Raw genomic sequence first — 17,501 nt, forward strand, 5'->3', positions numbered from 1 at the left:
TCTTCAAATCTGAACTATTAAAAAAAAATCCAAAAGTACATACTTTTAAAATAAAATTTTCTATTCGCAGAATTCAAGAACTTTTTATTGTGACTCTTCAAAATAGTGAAATTGAGGATTAAAAATCTTTTAAAATGTGATATTTTTTATTTTGAAAATAAATCATTTAAAAATATGTAATTTTGATGATTTACTATTAAAATTTCTTTAATTTTGATTTCCAAAATTATCAAAAATTAAAAAGTTTTATTTATTAATTTCTCAAATTGAACATTTTTCAACAGTAAATTGAAAAACGTTGAAATTAAAGAATTTTTAATTGTAAATCTTCAAAATTTATTTAGTAAAATAGAAAAATTTTCGAAAATACATACTTTTAAAATATAAGTTACTAATATTGAATCAATCGTATTGCTACATTCTAAAAATTAAAAATTTAAAACTTGTCTTCAATTTCCAAAATGATAAAAATCATTTAAATTTAAAAAATTTTTATTTATACATTTTTTAAATTGAACAGTTTTCAATTGAAGAAATCGCCATTGTAAAACTCCGAAATTAAACTATTCTTAATTCTATACAATAAATAAGTACAAATTCCAAACTTTATATGTATATTTTAAAAATTAAATAATTTGCGATTGTAAATCTTTGAAAATTTGATAGTTTTTTGCTTTGAAAATTAACAATTAAAAACTTTTTAATTTTGATGACTTACTTTTAAAATTTCTTTAATTTATAAGATTTAGGATTGAAAACTATAATTCTGATTTTCAAAATCTTCCAAAATTTCCATGTTTAATCTTCAAAATTTAACTATTAATAAAAATTTCAAAGTGTATAGGTATTGAAAATTGAATAATTTTCGATTTCTTATTTAAAAGACGAGAATTTTCAACTGTAACTTCAAAATCACAGAACTCTGAATTTTATGTTTTTTAGAATTTAATATTTTTTAATATTTAAAATTAAGAATTAATAATTTTGTAATTTTTATCATTTACTTTAGAACTTTCTTCAATTGGGAAGATTTAGAATTAAAAAATTGACTTCAGATTTTCAAACTCATCCAATTTTAAGAATTGTTATTTATACTTTTTTTTTTAAATTTAACAGTTTTTAATTTTAAATGCTTAAAATTTAGTTATTAAAAAAAAATCAAAACTGTATCATTTTAAAATTTAAGTTATCCACAATAAAAATTTAAGGTTCTTCAATTGCAATTGCAATCCATCACAATTGTTATATTTTTAAAGAATTTGAGCAAGCTATATTGAATCCCTGCTTTCTAATTTTGAAATTTCAAGCTCAAATTCATATCAACTAAAAAATAATTTAGTATTTATAGGTTATTTTTTATTACAAAAATAGGATCAACCATTGTCATTTTTTAAGGTTATAACACGCATTATAATAATTTAAAAAATACTACTAGAGAAGCACAATAAAAATTCACCCTTTTAACAATTTTCACTATTTTTCAATTTTGCATGTTTCTTTCTTGTAGCTGTAACCTTTCTATTTCATCATAAGAGAAACCTCCCTACAATGGATAATTCTACAGTGGATAATAATTTATTAAAAATACAAATAATATGTAAAATAATTAATTCAATTTAATTAATAGTTAAGACACGATACGTCCTCATAAATAAAAATAAAAATAATTATTTTACATATTATTAGTATTTTCAATCAATGATTACCCACTGTTGCATTATTCACTGTAAGAGGTTCCCCTCCACATACTTTCTTTAAAATGTCTACAAAAACTTCAAAATACACATTAATAATATAATAAAAACAAATTAATAGAAATGGTAATCTGGGACGATCTTCATGCTTCGAGCCTGACCTTTTCAGTGAACTTAAAAATTGCATGGCTTAATTTGAAATTTGAAAATTTAATATTGTTGCTTGTATTTCGCATATTTAGTAATGTGCCTTGTCGCATGGAATGTAAATGTTGCTCTTTTGAAATTAACATTTAAAAAATATATTTTATTTTGCAAATAAATTTATAAAATTCGATCTTTTTATATAAAGTGTATACGTTTAGATTCTCGTAAGTAGTGGGGGATCACCCCCTACTACTCCTGTAAGTATATTTTAAATTTTGTTAATTTTATAAAATTCCTTAAATTTTAATATTTCAATTAGACGGTTGATTGCATGCAATCAGTGTCAGCCTGTCTTTACAGATAAATTTAGAGAATTATTTTTATAATTTTATGGAAAAATTACTTCCAAAGTTAATGTTCTTTATAACCTGGTAAAATAAATATCTTTCTTCCTTTTAATTTTACATTTTTCATTCGAATTTTTATTTTATTTAATTTTAATTTAAAAAAAAAGTTGTTTTTCTCGATTGAGAGTGTCATAATAAAATAGGGGAAACCTCGCTACGGTGGATAATCAATAATTAAAAGTAATAATATGTGTAAAATAACTAATTTAATTAATAGCTAAGACAATATATGTGTTCATAAATTAAAATTAAAATTAATTATTTTTCTTTTATTTGTGTTATAAATTAATAATTAATTAATATTCCGTTGTAGGAAGGTTTCCCCTACAGTCCCTCAACAAATATTCACACTCGGCACGCTCGTATCACTCGATCAAGGGCCATGAATGAATTACGTAAGGTTTTTTTCTGACTACAAAAAGGGTACATTTGCAACGAAATTGTTTAGTTTTCTAACAAAAAGTAGAATTTATTCAACGAATTACATACATTTTCAATAAAATTGTTGTAGTTTTACATTTAAAATTTCCACTTTAGAAAAAAATTAAATAGTTAAATTTTCCTTTAAAAAATAATTTTTTTATAAAAAAATGGTTGAATTTTCTGCTAATTATTTAAATTTTCTATCAAACTAGTGAATTTTTTAAGAAAAAGACGGGTTTTCCACAAACGAGTTGGATTTTCCACCGGAAAATAATAATATTTTACAAAAAAGGTCATTTTCAACCAAGAAAGATTTTTCAGTTAACAAAAAAAATTTCATCCAAAATTTCGAAATCTCAAATTGAAGAGACGAGCTTTCGTAAAAAAAGGGTGAATATGAAACCAAATAGTTAAGTTTTCTAACAAAATAATAGAATTTTTGTCAATAAATTACATATATTTTCAACCAAATAAATGAATTTTTAAATGAACGAATATCAATTTTTAACCTTAAATGTAATAGTTAAATTTGTATAAAAAAAAAATCAATTTCAGTTTTAAAAATGAATTCTCTATACAAAAATGGAATTATCTACCAAATAGTTGAATTTTAAATAAAAAAAGATCAATTTTTCATATTTTTAAATAATAATATAATTTTTAATCCAGAAAAATAATTTTTTACGAAAAAGGTTTTTATTTTTAGTTTATTTTGTACAAAATAGTTTAAATTTTTCAATAAAAACGTTAATTTTCAACCAAACAGTTACATTTTTAATTGTATTCCTTTTTTATTCCATTTGTAATCAAAAATGGAATGGTTAAATTTTTATATAAAACAAAACAAAAATTAACAAATTACTGTCTTTTTAAGTCAAACAGAAGACCAAATAGTCCAACTTTCAGTTAAAGAAACTGATATTTAATAGAAGAGAAAAAACAATTTTTAACAAAATAGGAGGATTTTCAACTAAAATTAAGAATATTAAAAAAAACAACGAATTTTAAAGAAATTAGTTCAACTTTTAAACAAGGAGATAAATTTTACAACCTGAGAAAATTAATTTTCAGTAAAAAAAAATCTTGAAAAACGATCAATGTTCCACTAATTTTTAAATTTTTAACCAAAGTGATGAATTTTCAATTAAAATTAAGAATCTGCAATCAAAAGAATGATTTTTGAAGAAAGACGTTCAACTTTTAAACAAGGATTTGAATTTTAAAACTTACAAATATTAATTTTCCAAACAAAAACTATTCTAGTTAATATTTTAACCAACAAATATTTTATAATTTTGAATAAAAAACAGTTGAATTCGACTAATACCGACAAATTTTCTGTTTAACCTATTTAACTATTTTAACCAAATAATTCAATTTTAAAGTAAAAGGATTCATTTAAAAAAAAATGAATTTTCAACAAAAAAAAAAACAAACAAATAAAACATTTTCAACCAAATAATTGAATTTTAAATCAAAAATAATATAGTTAAGAATTCATTTGAAAAAAAAAAAATAGTTTTCAGATAAAACAAAATTGGTTTTATAGAACTTATGAAATTTCAACCAAATAGTTCAATATTTAGCAAAAGAAATTGATTTTTAATAAAAAGAAACAAAATTCAATTTCTAACCAAAGAGATGTATTTTTAACTAAAATTAAGAATCTTAAGTAAAAACAATGAATTTTTAAGAACGTTCTGAAACTTTTGAACAAAGAGTTGAATTTTGCAACCTAAAAACACAAATTTAAAAAAAAATTATAATTCATATTTCAAACAAAAATATTTTAATTTAAAACAAAAAATAATTAAATTTAAAACAAAAATTATTGTTGACTTGAATCTTTAACTAAACTAGCTTAATTTTCTCTGAAACTGAAGTATTTTTAATTTAAAAGTTTTTACTCTCTACCAAATAGACAGATTTCCAATCAAATAAATTTTCGACTAAATAGTATAGTTTTTAGCTGAAATTATTATTTTTCTATTAAAAAGACGAATTTTTAACGAAATGCATACATTTTCCAAACAAAGAGATCAATTTTCAAACAAAAATTTCATCTTTTAAACTAAAAAGACAGATTTTCAACCAAAAATAGAAAAGTTATGCATTCATTTTAAATGAATTATTTCCATTAAAAAAGCTAATTTTTTACAAAACGGACCAATTTTCTGCCAAATTGTTGAATTTTTTAGCCATAAAGATGAATTTTCTACAAAAAATTCAATTTTAAACCTGAAAATATAAATTGTGATCAAAAAATGTTTATTTTCTAATAGTTAAATATTTAATTGCAGAAATTAGTTTTTAACAAATGAAAAAAATTATTTTGAACAAAGTAGTTCAATTTTCAACTTGTGAGTTAAATTTTCAACTAAAATTAAGAATCTTCAATAAAAACATTACTTTTTTAAGAAAATAGTTCAACTTTTAAATAATTATTAAATAATTTGCTGTTAATTGTTTTTTGTCTTCTGCTCCAAATATCAATATTTTTTTATTAATAAGTTTTATTTCTAAATTGTGAAAAAATATCTCTTCATCTCTGCTGGGATACGAACCCAGGTCTTTCCGATTGCCGGTCTGAAAATTTAAAATCAATATTAAAAGAATATTAATTTTTGGCGTGCACACAAAAAACAATTAACATAAAATTATTTAATACATTTCATCTGGTTAAAACTACAAGATTAAATAACATTTTAAACATATAGTAGTATTTCACCACCTAAAAAGTATGAATTTTCGAAAAAAATATTATAGTTGATATTTCAGCAAAAAAATATTTCGATTTAAAACCTTAAATTAACAAAAATACATGAATTTTCTGCATTCAAATAAAATTTGAACCAGAAATGGGATAGTTAAATTTCCATTTAAAAAGTTAATTTCCAACCGAAACAGATTTTACTCTCACATTTGTATTTTTAACTAAAACAATGAAGAAAATTATTTAATTTTAAACCAAACAAAAATTAATTTTTAAGCAAATAGTTCTTTACGAAAATATAAAATATTTTAATTTTTAATCAAAAACAGTTGAATTTATCCAAATAAAGGCAAATTTTTAACAAAATACTAAAATTTTCAAAAAAAAAATGTAATAATTGACTTGAGTCCTCAACTAACATGACTTTATTTTCAACGAAACAGTTGTATTACTAATAAAAAAATGGATTTTCTACCAAATAGTCCAATTTTAAACTAAAAAATAATTTTTACAGAACAGTCAAATTTTTAAATAAAAGGAATAATTGTCTAACAAAAAGACGAATTTTTAACAAAATAAATTAATTTTTTAACCAAATAGATTAATTTTTAAAACAAAAACGTCCACTTTCAAGCTAGAAATGCAGATTTAAATATAAAAATAGAATAATTAAAAAGGAAATTGCCCAAAATTATTTTTTTTTAAATTTATTTCTAGAAAATTGATACATTTTCTACTAAATTGTTGAATTTTTAACCAAAGAGATGAATTTTGGACCAAAGTTAAAAATCTTTAATTCAAACAATTTTTAAGATAATAGTTCAGCTTCTCATCATGTATTAAATAATTTGATGTTATTTGTGTTGTCTACTGCTCTAAAATCAATATGTGAGTTTAATTTTCAACCAAACAATTAAAATTAAAAAAAGAGATGAATTTTTATTTAAAAAAAGAACAAAAATTTAAATAAAACTATGGAATTAAAAAAAAATCATTAAATTATAACAAAACAAAAAAATTAATTCTGAACCAAAAATTTAAAAGTGGACTCTTCAACTAAAAGGAATTCAAGTAGAAAAACGAGAAAAGGGAGAAAGGCAAGAAAGCCTTCTCTGAATAAAAAAGAATTTTGATAATTTATACACTAAATTATTATAGTTTAAATAAACATTTCAGCTCCCGAAGAAATGATAAAATTGTAAGTTTATAAAACTAAATAAGTATTATTATGAACACATTTTTTAAAAACTAATTTCATTAAGGTTCCACGTTTATTCGATTACCAGAATTTCTATTGTTTATAATTTATAATTTTATTAATTTGTTTATAGCTTATAATTTCGTCTTCTTTTACTTACAATACGGTAACGATTACTAATGAAAACAATAAAAACATTTTTTTAACTTCTCCCCCTCCCCCCACAAAAAATTTACGTAATTTAATCATGGCCCCTTAGGTCACGCATGAGTAATAATAATAAATTATCAATATTTTTGTGTAAAAACGTCAGTACGATTCTTCACCGAAGATCATTCTTCATCTAAAATCTCTGGAAATACCTTCTTTTCAGCGAGTACTACGGGGGGCAGCGACACGATACATGAAAAGCAATTGGATAAAAAAATGCAATCACCTGGAAATTAAGAAGCAATGCATCCATAATCGTACCAAATCAAGTGGATGTGTTTGAAATGTGGATTTTACAAAAACAAATCCTTTAGAATGGGTTTTTTCTATTCCAGACCCTGATTCAAATAATCGATCCTAAGTGTACACAAATTGGAAAGAAAGGAAAGCAAATAAAAGGTTGGGAAAGACAATTTTTCCTTGATGAGATTTCCTCCTTGAGAAACATCTTTCCAGCACAACGATGTGGATCAATTTTTTTAATTGACCCTTATGCTTGGAATGACCTTGAAGTTTATCCAACGTCCCGGAAGCTTCTTAACGACCTTTCATAAATGTTCGAGTGCTCTACATTTTCGAAGACTCAAGGAAAATATTTTTAAACAAAATTTCAAAATTACATTTCTTCTTTTCTTGTATCTCTGACAGAGTTGGAAGCATTTTAAGAATATTCTTTTGTTGAGAGAAGCTTGAATAAAATTGTCTTCACTCAAGAGGAGTTCTGCCCACTAGAGACTTTTTTGTTTTGAGATTGTTATATGTCTTTATATAACATTCTTATCTGTGAACTATAACAATTATATAACAGTTGTATCATATTTGACTAAACAATATTTGCTGGGATTGGCAGTAAGGAAAAATGGATTGGAACTTTTGTATCAATCATTCTATTTAATCATTGTGCTAAAGGAACCTTATCATATAGGACATTGTCCTTCAGGTCGATTTCACCATTGACAGCTATAAGAAAATAAATCTTAATCAAAAATTCACTTGTGTAAGGTCTTCCTTATGGCTGCATCAAATAGCATTCTGATTAAAATATCATGCTGATTGATTTGATGTTCCATCAATCATTGTTTTACAATGCAACATGCTACCATTATCGAACAATACATCTGACAAAAAAAATGGTAATTTATATCATTAAATGTTTATCCGGACTTGTAAAATTGATTGAATCAATATCAGAACAGTAAACAATTTTTTACAAAATCATTACCTTATCAAATATCATAACTGATACAACAGTTTTACAATTCATTTTCCTTTGCTTCTTTCAGGAAAAACTTATAATCATAAATAGAAAGGTTTCTTTCACCAGTTGAACATGAAAAAACAAAATGGCAGAAAAAATTGTAAAGATGAGTATACAGCTGTTCGTAAAATTTATAAGTTTTGACGGAACTTAGTATCATTAAAGATAAGCCATCTATCAAATCTCGATTCTATCATTTATGTATTTATTAAATTTTATCAGTTTTTAAATACTTTAACAAATCTTTTATGGGAAAGGAGAGGCTCTTTTTTAAAAATCAACACACATAGGAATGGATAAATTATTTGTTAATAGAATATTGTAAGTTCCTGTGTGTGTGAAAATTTTTGTCGCGATTGTAACTTTTACGAACAGCATATACCGAACGTTTAGGAGAAGATAATTATATCTAAATATGTTTTAAGGCTTAAAATTTATCTACCGATGTTATGTATACATATATACATGTTAATAATAATGAATAAAAAAATACAAGGGTACGATAACATTAGGAAATGATAATATATTGAGAAACCAAAGAGACACCAGAACAGCTGCGCTTTTACGAATATATACAGGAAAAGAATTATTATAACTTCCACGCGAACATTATGTAGATGATTGTAAAAAAATGAGAGCTATATTATTTATCGAATAAGCAGAGTCCTATACTTTGAGGGGTATTACGGTTTAAATAATCATTATTGTTTATTAGGAAAATGTCATTGTCATTGGCTGTAAAATTAGCACCTGAAGTTGAATTGTCCGCAATGTACGAAATAAACTAAGGCGATGAGCCGATTAAAAAAAAATTAACCAATCATGTTTAGTTTATGTGACCATTAGAAATTATCAAAATTTAATTATATTGGTATAAAAGACTCTAGGTATTATTTTTTTATTACAATTTTTTTATATTAAATTTGAGAACAAATTAATATAAAAATAAATGTTTGATATATTGAATGAAGTGTTAATCGATCAAACAGTTAAGAAATATTTAATATTTAAATTATAATATACCAGATAAATTTTGTTTAAATAATAAATTATAAATTTTTATAAAACTTCAATGTTATTTAGAAGTGTAATTTTTTGATCTGGAAAAGAGAACGGGGAAGTTCTTTCACACCTTACCCCTTTTCCAGCTCGAATACATAAAAAAATGTTTAGAAATATTTGTGTGTTTCGCCCAAAATGCAAAAATAATTATACAATTTTGGTTGATAAAATGATTTTTGTGAACCTTTTGGCTTTTCCACGGAAGGTTTAATCACTTTTTACTCACTTTTATGAATTTCTTACAAAAACATGAGTTTTTTTCTGTAATAAAAACCGAAAATTAATAACAAATTTTTTAATTAATTTTTAGTTAGTTTAATTTTAGAACGTGATTCGGTCAAAGATTTAATTAATTTTAAATGATAATAGTTTTAATTATTTGAATGAATTTCACTAATTCTTGTTTAATTTTTATATTAAATATTTGAATAATTAGAAGTATTTGAATAGTGATAATTAAAAATTGCTGCAATAAACATTAAATTTATAATATTTCAAATACAGTTTGTTTTATTAATAAATTAGAAGTGTTTAAAACTTTTTGTATGGTAATTTTTTAAGTTGCAAAAATGAAGAAGGAAGTTTTCCAACAGAAAAAAATACCAAAAAGTGTTTTAATAAAAAAATGTTAAAATGTTGTTTAATAACTTTTGTCAAAATTTTGGCGTTTTTACGAAACTATAATCACTTTATACTCACTTTTAAAAATTTCTTCCGAAAATATTTGTACTTTTCTGCAATAACACAAAAATAATGTAATTTTTTAACAATATAAGAAGAAACGGATATAAAGTTTAAATGATTAATGATTAAATTATAATACTTTAAATAAATTTTTTGAAATTATAAATTATAATTTTCCATAAAAATATTTGTTCTTTCAATTGGCAATTTTTCGAGTTGGAAAAGGGATGGACGAATTTTGTTTACACCGTACCCCTTTTCCAGTTTGAGAACTTACCAAAAAACATTTGTCTTTTCGACAAAAATAAAAAATTATAAAAAAATTTTTGTTTGATAAGATTTTTATTAAAATTTTGGTTTTTCCACGGGAATCTTAATCACTTTATACTCACTTTTAACAATTTTTTACAAAAACATATTTTGCTGAAATAAAAACACAAAATGCTTCAAATTTTATTTATTACATAAAAAAAATTTCAGAACATGAATCGATCAAAGACTTCATTAATGTTAATTATTAGTAGATTTTAATTATTGAAATGAATTTCACTAATCCATGATTAATTTCTATATTGAACAGTTGATTAATTGTAAATTTTAGAATATTGATAATTAAAAATTACTATAATCAAAATTAAAATTGTAATGTTTTTGCCAATTTTTTAATATTCAGTAATGAAAGGGGAGGTCTGTGAAAATGTGCCCCTTTTCCAACTACAGGAATAACAAAAAATTGTTATAAAAAATAATAAATTTATTTTCTATAATGGTTTTTTGGGTCAAATTTCTGGGATTTTTACTTAATTATAATCACTTTATACTCACTTTTATAAAATTTTTACGAAAACATTTATATTTCAGTCAAAATTCTATTTGAATGAATTTTTTATTTTAGTTTCTATTTTTCTACGGAATTATAATCACTTTATACTTACTTTTATAAATTTCATGCACAAATTTTTGTTTTTTTTTTGGGAAATATATAAAAATAATCACATTTTTTAAAATTAAATTTAAAAAAAATTAAACAAACAATTTGAAAAGAAATGTATTATTTTGAAAAATATAAATCGATTAAAGATTTCATAAATGTTTAATGTTAAAAGATTTTATTATTCTCGCTAATTGTTCAATAATTTCAAGATTTTACAGTTGAAAATTTTAAATATTAGAATAGAAAATATTTATAATTGCTATAATTAATATTAAAATTTTAATATATCAAATAAATCGTGATTAATTAATAAATGATAAACGTTGATAAAATTAATAAAAAATTAAAATGGATATTTCTCGAGAGCTGGAAAAGGGGAGGGGTAGTTCTGTCACATCTTATCCCTTTTTCAACTTAAAAAATTACTAAACGAAATACTATGGAAATATAATCACTTTATACTCACTTTTATAAATTTCTTAAAAATCATTTATATTTTCCTAAAAAAATACACAAAGTAATGGAAATTTTTTGTTCTACGTTTTTGAAAATTATAATTCAGAACAAGAAAACACGTATAATAAGAAGTGAATTTTATTGTAAGAAATTTGAATATATCATAGATTTAATTAACGTTAAATATTAGTAGATTTTAATTATTTGTATGAATGTCACAAATAGTTGGTTAATTTTAATATTCAACAATTGATTAATTTTAAATATTAAAACGGAAGTTATTAAAAATTGCTATAATTAAGAAAAATTATAATACAATAAATAAGTTTTATTTCACCAATAAATTATAAATGTTTATAACTATTTTTTAAACATTTTTAAATAGAAATTTCTCAAATTATAGAAAGGAAGGGGGAAATTTTGTCCCTATAAGCGGCTTTTTTCTTTCTTTTTTTTTTAAATTTTGTTATTAAAATAATATTTTATTATAGAATAACTGTAGGCACGTGCTAGAAATATGAAAAAATTTGCCGTGAAAATCAAATCGAAGAGAAGATTAAAGCCATATTGGATGAGAAAATATACATTTTTCATTCATGTCATAATAACACTCAAATATATGGAGGTAAGATCATCATTTAAAATACTGAATGAGCATGTCTTCTAATTTTCACGCACGTTTTATTTTTAATCTTCTAAAATCCTCATCTACTTTACATATCAGTTTTATTAATTTAACTCGTAATTTATTTTCTTGTGTCTAATTATATAATCATTTTCAGTCAAACGTATAAAGAAGAAACTTTTTTCACATCATGAAAAATTGAATTGAAAAAGCTATTAATATACTTTTCTACAATAATTTTCAATAGGTTTTATTTCCATTTCTAACATCTTTATAATTATAAATAAAAATACTCAATTTTTTAAATTAAAAATGTGTTCCTTATTTTTATTACTCTTTTGCAATCGGTTTTTTCTTTTTTAAATTCCACGCCTCCGTTTATACCGCGTCACTACTCGCCTGGGCGGTGTACCGCTTCAATAATCGCTTAGGCGGTGTACTGCGACACTAATCGATTAGGCGGTATCCTGTTCCACTAATCGTTTAGGCGGTGTACCGCGCCACTACTCGTCTGGGCGGTGTACCGCTTCACTAATCGCTTGGGCGGTGTCCTGTTCCACTAATCGCTTAGGCGGTGTCCTGTTCCACTAATCGATTAGGCGGTGTCCTGTTCCACTAATCGTTTGGGCGGTGCACCGCGCCACCGCTCGGATGGGCGGTGTACAACGCCTAGGCGGTGTACTTGAAGCTGCCAGGCGACCAAATTCAATGTAGAGCTGTACACCACCCTAACGCAATGTGGAGCAGTATAGAATGGAGCAGTCAAATCATTCCTTTCGGACTTTCCAAATTTGATTCCGAAAAAAAAAGAAAATTTTCTGACAATCAAAACTTTTATCAAAACTCCCAATTGCGCTGCGCGATTTTTGTTAGAATTAATGAATCTAACGCAAAATAAAAAATAAATAAATCAATTCCCTACAGTCACTCTGGAACAATATTAAATGTTCTCGACAGACACATAACATCACACGAGAATTCACTAAAATAAATGATAACTCGAAACAGCTTACGCATACATGAAGTTTGCCTTTCAAGAGAATTTTTGCGCAACAAAATTTATAATTATTATACTATATATGTATGATTAAAAATACCAAGTACAACATGGTTCTTTGTATATAAACAAATTCAGATTAAATCTAGTGTGATCTGACAATTAATTTTAAACTTTTACTTTCCCCTATTTTTGTAATGTTCTCGAAAGATATTATTCAGTGTTTTACAATAATTGTAAGTGTTTTTTTCTGTGGTGCTTTCCTTTATAAATAAACGTCTTGTCATTTTTTTTGGGGTTAATTTCTGTGTGAAATGTTCTTAAAAATTAGTTATTTATATATTGTGCTTTCCTTGTATAAATTGTAGACCTCTAATAATGTGATTGTATGAATTTAGAAATACACCGTTTCATGAATTTTGTTTAATACTGTTTAAAAAATATTATTTTTGATTGCGTTGCAGTGCGTAGCGTAAAATACAAATTTTGAAAACAAAAAACCCTAGGATCCTATTCTCTTCCATTTTATCTAAAAAGCAATTGTGTAAAATTTGGTTAAAAAATTAAAATTTTGAGAGATTCGGATTGAATTTACTCGAATTTACTGCAAAATAGTTAGATTTATAACAGTAAAGAAGAATCCTTCCAGATAAAATACGAAAAAAATTGTAAAAAACATTTTTTAAATATTTGTTTCCGTTGGAATGTGTAATTTCGTCTACCAGACTACTTGATGAAAAAACTAAATAACAATTTTCTGCGATTCACACCCCTTATGTGGTAGATTTTGTTTTTTAAATCAAAGATCTCACAAATATTAATTTAAATTAAAGAAATTTAAATGAGATTAAAGTCAAATTGAAAATCCTATTTAATGTCCAATAATCAAATGAATGTGCAGAATTCCTGAAAATACAACCAAAAATCCAATGACCAAATTTCGACAAACACCGTAAAATTTTCCTATTAAATTTTAGAAAGATAACATTTTTTTCCTAAAAAGAAAAGAAAAAAATGTTGTTGGACAAAAATAAAAAAGATAAAAGAAATATGAGAAGGCAACCAACCAAATTCCCTTCCTTCCCTTCTTTTATTTCTTTCGTCTTTTTTATTTTTATTATTATCAAAGCACTATAAAAAAACATTTATAAAATATAATCATCAACGCTTCGGCACTCATACAGCACCCTTATCAAGGAAAAAATGTAAATAAATTTAAAAAATGAAAAATACCCGAGCAGACAGGAACATCAACAAATACACGATGCTCTCTTCCTGACACCCGAGAGTAAAAAAATTAAAGATGAAATAAGAAGAAAAGAGAAGGAAAGGAATTTGGTTGGTTGCCTTCTCATTTTTTCTCTTTTTTATTTTTGTCCAAAAAAATAAATTTTTATCCTTTCTTTTTTAGGAAAAAATTGTTCTTTTTTTTCAAATTTCAATAGGAACATTTTATCGTTGTTCCCCAAATTTGGTCGTTGGATTCTTGGTTTTATTTTCAGGAATCCTGTACATTGAAAATTAATTAAATAAAGTAAAACTATCTGGTGGAAGTTTGTTTACACATAAGTATAAAAAACAAAAAACATTTTTACATAAAAAATACATAATAAATACGAAATTTTGGGAAATGAGGGGAGAGGTTAAAAAAATAAGGAGAGAGATGGAAGGAAAATGAGGGGATTGGGAGAAGGGGAAGTGGGTCGAAATGATAAAAGAGAAAGTAGCGATAGTGAAGAAAAATATGGGAGGAGAAGTAGAGAAAAATAGAAAAAAAAGAGTATGGAAAATAAGGTAAGGAAAGTGAATGGAAATTAGGGAATGAAACTAGAGGAAGTGAACGGAAGTACGGAAAAGTTGGCGAAATTTTTGGAAGAGATGGAGGGTGGTGAGAATAATAGAGAAGCGAGAAAGTAGGAAAATTAGGGGAAAATGAAGGTGAAAATTTAGGGTGAGTAATGAGAAATAAAAAGAAGACAAGTACGGGAAATAAGGAGAGAGAAAGGAGGGGAAAGTAGAAAGAGTAAGTACAGAATTTAGGCAGTAGTGAGGGAAAGTGGATAAAATTGGTAGAAATAAGGAAGAGTTGTGAGGAGAATCTATGGGAGATTTAGTAGGGTACTTCGGGTGAGTAAGGGATAGGGAGTGAGGGCAGGGAAAGAGACGTAAGGATCGTAAGGGATGGAAGTCACTGTGGAAGTGACGAAAGGGGGAAACAGAGGAGAAAGAAGTTAAGGAAGTGAGAGAAGATGAAGTGGAGTGAAATGAAGGAAAATAAGGAGAGTAGTAGAAAAGGATGTGAGGGGAAATGAAGGGAGGGTGAGTAAGTCGAAAAGACAAGAGAGAAAGTAGGGAGCGTGGCAGAAAATAGGAGAGGAAAAGTGAAGACCAATAGAGAAGGAAGAGTATGGGAAATGAGATTGGTGAAGTGAAGGAAAATTAGGGAATGAAAGTAGAGTAAGTGAGCGGACGTAAGGGAAAGTAGGAGAAATTTTTGAAAGAGATGGAGGGTAATGATGAGAATTGAAATGAAATAAAAAGACGTCAAGTAAGGGAAGAATATTGGTAATGATGGGCATAGAATAGAGGGGAGAGTAGACAGGGTAAGTAGAATTTATGGGAGAGTTAGTAAGTTACTTTGGGTGAGTAGGGGTTGGGAAGTGAGGGCAGAGGTAAAGAAGCAAGTGTCGTAAGGAAAAGGGATTGCTAGCTGAAATTTGGCAAAATAAAGGAAAATAAGAAGAGTGGTAGAAGAGGAAGTAAGAGAAAATGAAGAAAAGGTATGTGGGCAAAATGATAAAAGAAGAAGTAGGGCAGGGAGGGAAAATATGTTGAAAAGAAATTAAGGAGTGATAGACAGACACGTGAGGGAAAGTAGGAGAAATGTTTGGAAGTGAGGGAGCGTTATGAGCAGAATTGAAGTAAGGCGAAGCAGAAAACATAAGAAGGAATGAGAAAAAGAGAGTAGAGGGAAAAATATCGGAAACAGGGGAAGGGAGATGAGTAAAGAAGTGAGAGAGGAGGAAGTAAGGGTAAGTAAGAGAAGTAAGGTGAGATTAGAAATAGGAAGAAAGGAGCGTGAGGGGAAACAAGGGAAAATAGAAAAAATGTTTGAAAGTGAGGAAGGGTAGTAAAGATAATTAAGGGGAGGGCTAGTAGAATAGTTCAGATAAGTGGAGGATGAGGGATGGAAAGTAAATGTTGGGGAAGGGACGTAAGGGAAAGGGAGTGTCAGCTAAACAAGTTAGCAGAAGGGGAAAGAGAGTATGGGAGGGGGAAGTTTCAAATTCTCTAAAATCCATTGAAATCTTTTTAAATATAAAAAAAAATGGAAAAAGTAGGACCCTACGGTCTTTTAAAATTTGTATTTTAGACTACTCTCTCCTAAAAGAAAAGGGTCCCTAATTTATTTCTGTTTCCAAAATATGACAAAACCAATAAACGCAAATAATTTTGCAATCTCTACCAAAATGAATTTCCATAAAATCCTAATTTATTAATGAATTGTTTTTTTATTTTGATTCACAGCCAAGTTTATGCCGGATACACCACCAGTTGCCCAACCACCCATGTATCAGTACCCGCCTCAACCGCCCCCACCGGGACCAGCTCCAGCTGCAGCTGCTCCGGGTGTTCCACAAACAGCTCCGGCTGCTTTGGTTGGTTCCATGAATTTAGAACATGGGCTCCGCAGTCTCATCTAAAATTTTAATGAGTCAGGCTGAAAAAGTAATAATCGTCTATCGAAGCGTAAAAATCTGCAGCGAAAAGGAAACAATACACATTTTTCTCATATGTCATTTTAAATTTAAATTTATTTTTCATAAGACATGGATGATTTCGGCCCATTTTAATAGAGATGAAGAGGAGCTAAAGCACCTATTTTCAGTCTTAAGGAAAAGAAAAGTACTTTTTACTCCCTAGGGAGTAAAAAGTTACTTCGGAGGTGAATAATGATACTTACCAAGCAAATTTGATTGCATGGGTAGTTTGTTTGATTGATTTTACCAACAATAAATTACAAAAAATTATTGACATTTCACGGAAATTTGGGAAATTTTTTGATACTCTAAATTTTTTTAATTTTATAATATTTCCAAATTTCGTACATTTTTGAAATTTCATAAAATTTTACAAATTTTGAACATTTCATCAATTTTCGAAATATTTTTTAATTTCGTGAATTTTAAAATAAATCAAATTGTTAAATATTCATAAATTTATATAATTTCTAGAAATATTTTGATGCTCTAAATGTTCACGAAATTTCAAATTTTCATAAATTGTCATATTTTATAAATTTTTAAAAAGTAATTAAATTTGTGGGTACTTTCGATTATCGAAAGATTCTAAATTTCATGAATATTTACAAGATTCACAATTTTATGAATTTTCAAAATTTTAAAAATTGCATGATTTTGGGATATTTCAACAACTTAATTAAATATCAAAATTCCACCAATTTACCAAATTTTATAACGAAAAAATGTCATACATTTTCGAAGTCTTTAAAATTTTATGAACTTTTGAAATATTCAAAATTTTATGGATTTTTGAAATTTTCCGAATTTTATGAATTTTTGAAATATTCAAAATTTCAGGAAGCTTCAACATTTTAAAAGTTTTATGAATTTTCAAAATTTTCGGAATATGCACAAATTTTTTAAATTTTGGAAATGTTTCAAATTTCATA

The 17,501-nt window shown here is 25.7% G+C and overlaps 1 protein-coding gene across 1 annotated transcript in view; it reads left to right on the plus strand.

Moving 5' to 3' along the window:
• LOC117178693 (synaptobrevin-1) overlaps positions 1-16,903 on the plus strand; it is a 56,552-nt gene extending 39,649 nt beyond the window's left edge. Inside the window, exon 5 of the mRNA XM_033370121.1 lies at positions 16,337-16,903. Coding sequence (XP_033226012.1) covers positions 16,337-16,512 — 176 coding nt within the window. The 3' untranslated portion in view covers positions 16,513-16,903. The remainder of the gene's footprint in view (positions 1-16,336) is intronic.
• The last annotated feature ends 598 nt before the right edge of the window (positions 16,904-17,501 follow it).

Source organism: Belonocnema kinseyi, chromosome 8 (assembly GCF_010883055.1).
Source record: "Belonocnema kinseyi isolate 2016_QV_RU_SX_M_011 chromosome 8, B_treatae_v1, whole genome shotgun sequence".
Classification (NCBI taxonomy): Eukaryota; Metazoa; Arthropoda; class Insecta; order Hymenoptera; family Cynipidae; genus Belonocnema; species Belonocnema kinseyi.